At 38.8% G+C, this 7,058-nt stretch overlaps 1 protein-coding gene across 2 annotated transcripts in view; it reads right to left on the bottom strand.

Moving 5' to 3' along the window:
• Window positions 1–7,058, bottom strand: part of Mindy2 (MINDY lysine 48 deubiquitinase 2) — a 69,997-nt gene that overhangs the window by 17,403 nt on the left and 45,536 nt on the right. For both annotated transcript variants that reach the window (XM_026779028.1, XM_005347663.3), the window contains exon 6: window positions 1,353–1,495. In XM_026779028.1, coding sequence (XP_026634829.1) covers window positions 1,353–1,495 — 143 coding nt within the window. The remainder of the gene's footprint in view (window positions 1–1,352; window positions 1,496–7,058) is intronic.

The following is a 7,058-nucleotide window of genomic DNA, read 5'->3' as shown; positions in this document are numbered from 1 at the left end:
CTTCCTTCCTTCCTTCCTTCCTTCCTTCCTTCCTTCCTTCCTTCCTTCCTTCCTTCCTTCCTTCCTTCCTTCCTAGCAATCCAGATAGGTCTAGGATATAATCATGGCTGAGAATCACTATTTTAAGTAGAAAAGGGGTACCTTTCAGTAAGTTAGTATTCGAATGCTTCTTTAAGGATGGGTAATTTTGGGATAGGCAAGCAGAAGTGAGGAGAGCTTCCCAAATAGTATGAAACAATAAGAATGACAGTAAATGAGAACACATTAAACTCATATAGGATGAGAACTGTGGCAGAGGGGACCTGCGTTTTTTAAAAATATTTATTTATTTATTATGCATACAATATTCTGTCTGTGTAAGACCTTGTTACAGATGGTTGTCCGCCACCATGTGGTTGCTGGGAATTGAACTCAGGACCTTTGGAAGAGCAGGCAGTGCTCTTAACCTCTGAGCCATCTCTTCAGCCCCGGGACCTGCGTTTTATCCTCTAGGATTGGTGCTAATTGAACATTTGTGCTGTATTATCAGCATGGTAAGAACAGCATTCTGCCATAGGAGTCTAGGTTGATGATGAATACCTGAGCTAGATCAGATGTTACCTGTAAAATCAAGAGACAGATCTAAGAGATGACTAAAAGGGATGGATTCCTAAGAGAGTGTGTGTGTGTGTGTGTGTCTGTGTGCAAAACCATAAACACACTGATAATTTTTAACAAAAGTCAACATTGTCATAAAGATAATTTGTGTATGTCTCAGGGTGGGGAATCTACTTATGTAACCCAGGCTGGACTTGAACTTGCAATCCTTCTGCTCAGCCTCTTCAGTAGCTTTCATTACAAGCAAGCACCAACACATTCCAGTTTAGGGCAAATCTTAATTCTAACTTCTAATATCTTTTAATGCTTAAAATAAAATCCTTCATTCATAGTCACCCTGGTTTTAGCTCCAGGTATTTTGCTTCCTCTAAGTAAGAAATAACCTAGCTAGGTATGATTACACATGCCTGTAATTCCAGTGTTCCAAAGACTGAGGCAGAAAGATATCAAATTCAAGGCTAGTGTGAGTTACCCAGTGAAATCCTCTCTCCAAGAAAGTAGAAAAGTAAACACTTGAATGCAATAATCTGAGATAAAAAAAAAGTTGAGACTACATTTAAAACAAAAGCTGATCAAGGTAACATTTCAATTGCTAATTCATCCCATTCTAATGCAGTATTTAATAATAATTACCTTCACAACTTGATGGCTAAGGAATATTATGATCAATCTTATTCTGTAGCAGGTCAAAACACATCTCTAAATCAAGCTCCTTTGATAGGGAGTAAAAAATAATATCTGTTTCTATATCCTACCTTGTGTTTTGTCATGGTGCTAAAATGGTTATTCCGAAAGAACACACAGAGCTCTCCTTCCTGAACGGTTGAAGTCAGTTCACATAATCCATGGTACGTCAGTTGAGTGGCTGTATTGTTTAGAAACTGCTCAGCTACAAAGCCTATGGAACCAATGTGTACTATGAGAAGGAGGAATTTCAAAGTCAGAAAGTTACTTTTCCTATTTACATTTGTTCCAACTGTATACAAAGGCCAATTTTCCTGTTACATAATGGCCCCCAGATTGGAGATGCATCTTTCTAATTTTCTTATGGGAGCAGTGTCCCTGATCATTCCTGTCCTGAAGAAACAGTGATGTGAAACCTCTTTCATCCACAAGTATAGTCTCTTAGGAAAACTCTTTCACTCTTTCAGGTGGTTTACAAGAGACACAGACACAATAAAACAACAGGGAAGTTACTCTACAACATTTTATAAGAGAGGTAAGCCAGGCATGGTGGTGTAAGCGTTCAATCTCTGTGAGTTCAAGGCCAGCCTGGTCTAAAGAGTGAGTTTTCCAGACTATCCCAGGCTATACAGTGAGATCCTGTTTCAAAAAACCAGAGAGAGACAGAAAGAGAGACAGAGAGACACACATTCATGCAGAGAGTGACAGAGCACACCAAGAGGTGCAGACAAGAGGTGAAGTTGAGTTTGTTTTAAAAGATACTTCAATAAGAAGCTGAAAATAACTGGTGGGAATCTTGGCAAGCCCGGTATAGCTGGTCAAGGCAGGTTAGGGCACTCCTTTTCCACTACTTTTTGTCAGGCACTTGGCAGGACAAAGGAGTTATAGAACGTTACAATGCAGCACAAAAACAAGGACTTGCGTTAGGGAGAGGAGAGTTTGAGGGTTACAGCACACTTGTGTTTATACATTGGGAAATAAGAGTTCCCCTTCATGTTATTGTTGTCACCTTGTTCAGCAGAACATATTCAAGCTTTTACTATTATGTACCACATTGAAGAATGCACTGTTTGCTCAAAAGTACTCCTGGTTGCAGTATCCATGCTCATAAATGCTTCCTTGATAAAATACAAAAAATTCACTGGAGACAGAGCAGACTACCATTATGTTGGTGTGAAATTAAAAAATGAACACTAGATACATCTTTTATAGAATACGAAATAGGCTCACAAATAGATGATTTGCCCAAACTGGCTATGACAAAGTGAAGACTGGGACCATAGGAATTAATATTGGTATTAAATGTTACCAATTTAGTGCAGAGATGATTGTGAATTCCACCTGAATTACATATTGCCCCGAACCATAAGGTATAAACTTATTAAGAATTTAAAAATACAATATTTCCTAATTCTTTTGTTGTCTCTTAAATGGTAAGTTTAGTCCAATATAGGTTCAATTTTGAATAGCTAATTTTTAAACAGAAGAATAACAGCTAATAAGTAACAAAAACAATAACCACCATAATCATAATTGATTCAGTTAAAAACCAATGGTTCCAAGTATATTGGGTATACAACTCTTAGAAAAAAAAGGCTATTCACACAGTTTCAAAGTCTAATGACAGATTATTAATTACACATTATTACTTATTAATTACAAAGCAAAAGGATAATTTTACAATAAAGATATATGACCTATTTTACCTCACTCAAGTTTAAATGTAACTAATAATGAATAATCTGACTCATGCACCCAATTTGATGCAATTAAAAAGATTACTATAGAGGACATCATCTGGGTGGCATTCCAACCAAAATTATATCGCCTGTATCTACTCATAAGAGAACAATCAGATAAATCAAAATTGGGGCTAGTCTATAAAATACTGGCCTTCACTATTTAAAAAATGTTAGTAGAGAAGAGTGGGAGTAGATGAGGGCTGAGTAGAGAGAGGTGGTAGGGAGGGGGAAGAGAACAATGCCACAAACGCATGAAAGTATAAAAGGGGGCTGGAGATATGGCCCAGTGGTTAAGAGTACATACTGATCTTGCAGAGGACCCAAGTTTGGTTTCTAGCACCTACCTAGGATTGCTCACAACTGCCTATAACTCCAGGGGATCTAAAGCCCCTTTCTGCTCAGTAGTCACCCCCCCCCACACACACACAAAATGAGTTTTAAAAAGTTTAAAAGAATAGCTTGGCTAGTGGTAGAACTTTGTGTCAATGCCCTTCCTTTGTAGGGGGTGTGGAGGGTGGCAGGTTTGTCTGACTTGAGCTTGTGTCAGTCTCATGCGTACTGTCACTGTCACAGTCTCTATGAATTCATATGTGCATCTGCCCTGTTGTGCCTGGACAATGCTGTTTCCTTAAAATCATCCACCACCTCTGGCTCTTCCACTCTTCCACTCCCATACAGATGCCTGAACTTTGACAGGGAGAGAATATGGTAAGACATCTCTTTCAGGGCTGAATACTCTAAAGTCTCTCTCTCTCTCTGCTTGTTGTCCAGCAGTGGGTCTTTGTGTTAATTACTATATGCTATAAGGAGCTTCTCTGATGTGGGTTAAGCAAGACATTGATCTATGGGTATAGCAATGTGTCATTGGGAATTGTTTTATTGCTGTGTTCATTTAGCAGAATAGTAGGATTTCCCTGGGCCCATGACCTATATAATGTCAGGTTCTTGGCCTCATTGACAGTCTAAAGTATGGGTTTCATCTCATAGAGTGGACCTTACGTCACACCAAAAAATAGTTGGTTATTCCTACAGTAGTCATGCCACTAATTGTACCAGTGGCACATCTTGCAGGCAGGTTGTTATTACAACTCACAGGGTTTGTAACTGGGTGAGACTGATGACTACTTTACTTCTCCAGTAGTGTATGTAGCACCTCCTACCGCTATGAATGCTAGCCAGCAGAGGTGAAGCTTGCAGTTGAGTACCAGCTAGATTCTCTAGAGAGAGGGAAAAATCAGTTTACTTCAATGGAGTGACACTGGGTATATCCCCACACTCCAGGCCAGACTCCATACTCAGGAGTGGTTGACCAATATTCTATGTGAATGTATGACTTTATGCCTGAAGAGGGAATAAGATTCCACTATTGATGGTTATGAGCCACCATGTGGTTATGTAGTCGCTTGGAATTGAACTCAGGACCTCTGGAAGAGCAAACAATGCTCTAAACCACTGAGCCATCTCTCCAGCCCCTGGCTTTTCTTTTTTAAAGAGAAAGAACATATAGTTGGGTGGATAGGGAGAGGAAAGGATCTGGAAGAAGTTGGGGATCAGGGAAGAATACGATAAAATATGTATGAAATTCTCAAAGAATGAAACAAAGGTTTAAAATGAGGCATAAAAGAAAGGAAAAGAAAAACAGGGATCTATTCTAAATCCAGAGATTGAAGCTGTTGCAACTGCTAACTGATCCTTGGCTGGAGTGTACATTGAAAGAGATGGAAAGTTAGAGGTAATGGTTAAAAAAAACCAGGAAATGAACACACAAATAATGTCCTACGTAACACAGCAGTAACATTGCCTTGCCCAAGGTCATTGGATCATAATAGAGAAGTCACACAGAATTCTTTCTTTTAATGATGATACACTTCAGTGATGTGACACTCACAACTAACTCTAATATTATTTAGTAGGAAAAAATATGTTGTGTAGGATTACAGAAAAAGGGCAAGTATTCAATGCTTGAACAACTGGTGAATTAAGAGCTTGTGAATGTTCACCAAGAGAGTCTTTAGGGTTTTGAGAATTCTCAAAATAAAAGTTGGGCAAAAATTATGGTTTTACTTCATAAATTAATAATGATCGCCACTACTTAATAAAGGCAGTATGAATGCAATTGGATAAAGGCAGTATGAATGCAATTGGAAAAAAGTTTGGGCAAATGAATAAATATCCTGGAGTCAGTTTACTAAGTATGTGTTTATCCTAGGAATAGTTGTTAAGATGTTACTTTAAAAGAGTGTGAAACTAAATGACTGTCTTTGGGTGAGTATGGCAGCTGGTACTGTGGGGGTTTTCTAATTGATTCTTATTTTTGTGTCACAAGCAATCATTATAACAACCAGATCAAGAAGATATGGCCAGTCAAAAGAGAAAACAGACAATGAACACTCTGTTCACTGTACCAATGCTGTGCTGTGCTCACAAAGTGTCAGCACCAAGAGAAAGGCTGCTTCTGCCGACACCAGCTATGTAACATTCTTCCCCATCAAGAAGAATGCTAGCAAGAGTATTTTTTATATTCTAAGACTTTATGGCATATGAAATGATTGGATTTAAAAAAGTAGTTGTCATTTAAGATTAAAGCTTCTAAGACTAGAGATAAACAAGTTTGGATACTTTATTGGTTCAAAAGGAAGATACAGTCAAAGGCTACATACAAAAAAGAACTAGACTACTTCTTGAACATGAATCAAGTTGGTGTGACCATGAACCATGTGAGAAGAAGTTGTTGGAATGTGAGTCAAAACCAGATGACTCTTCCTTGTTTGTGTGAACTTTGGGGCCTTATACAAGTCATGACTGGTATTATTTAAACACACTACATATTGCTATTTCTTGCCACCAGAAAACTAGTCTAGGTTTCTAACTGTGATAAACTTCACACACGATTACTTCTTAGTATAAAAATCATATGGAGTATCACTGCTATCAAATTGGACTATCTAGGACTTTATAATAAACACGCATGGTATATGTACCTGAACATTCCATGCACTGCAGAACAGCTGATTCCGTCTTGTTTTTGCCAAGATATTCTTTCCAATTATCCATTCTATGTTCCTATACCTACCCATTATCCTGGGAAGTCAGTGTCAGAGAGGCAATGACTTACATTGTCATGTTAGGGGAAAAAGAGAAGTGATGGAGGAACTAACTGACTTTCCCAAATTAATTATATTTAATTAGTGTGTTACCAACTCCTACCCTTGTAGAGTTGCAGCCTGGCATGGGAAGGATATTGTCAGGTTGTTTCCAGTGGCTTCTCACCCATAAACTGCCCACCCAAACTCTCTTTCATGATATCATTCTGCTTCTTACCACTTTTTGAATCTCACTGTTCTTTTAATTATCACAGAACAGTAGAATTATATATTTTTTATTTATGGTTTTTCAAGACAGGGTTTCTCTGTAGCTTTAGAGCCTGTCCTGTAACTAGCTCTTATAGTCCAGGCTGGCCTCAGACTCACAGAGATCCTCCTGTCCCTGCCTCCCAAATGCTGGCAAGAATTATATTTTTTAAATTGTTATTATTATTGTGTGTGTGTTGTGCATGCACATTGCTAGATGCAAGTGGAAGTTAGAGGCCAACTTTCAGGAATTGGCTCTTTCCTTCTGCCATGGGTTCTGGGGATCAAACTCAGATTATAAGGTTTGTTGTGGGAAGTGCCTTTAATTCTGAGCAATATCACCAACCCTAGAATGATGGAGGAAGGTCATTGGTTAATTAATAAACTGCTTGGCCCTGATAGGTTAGAACATAGGTGGGTGGAGTGAACAGAACAGAATGCTGGGAGGAAGAGGAAGTGAGGTAAGATGCCTCAGAAAGACGCCATGCCTCTCGCCTCAGGGGCAGATGCGATGAAGCAAGCCACCAAGTCAGACATGCTGAATCTTTCCCAGTAAGACTGGTGCTACACAGATTATTAGAGATGGGTTGATCGGGATATGAGAATTAGCCAGTAAGGGCTAGAACTAATGAGCCAAGCAGTGTTTAAAAGAATACAGTTTGTGTGTTGTTATTTTGGGGCATAA

This window comes from Microtus ochrogaster, chromosome 5 (genome assembly GCF_000317375.1).
Source record: "Microtus ochrogaster isolate Prairie Vole_2 chromosome 5, MicOch1.0, whole genome shotgun sequence".
Lineage (NCBI taxonomy): Eukaryota > Metazoa > Chordata > Mammalia > Rodentia > Cricetidae > Microtus > Microtus ochrogaster.
Note: the sequence above shows the minus strand (reverse complement) of the source record. Positions and strands in the feature narration are given on the sequence as shown.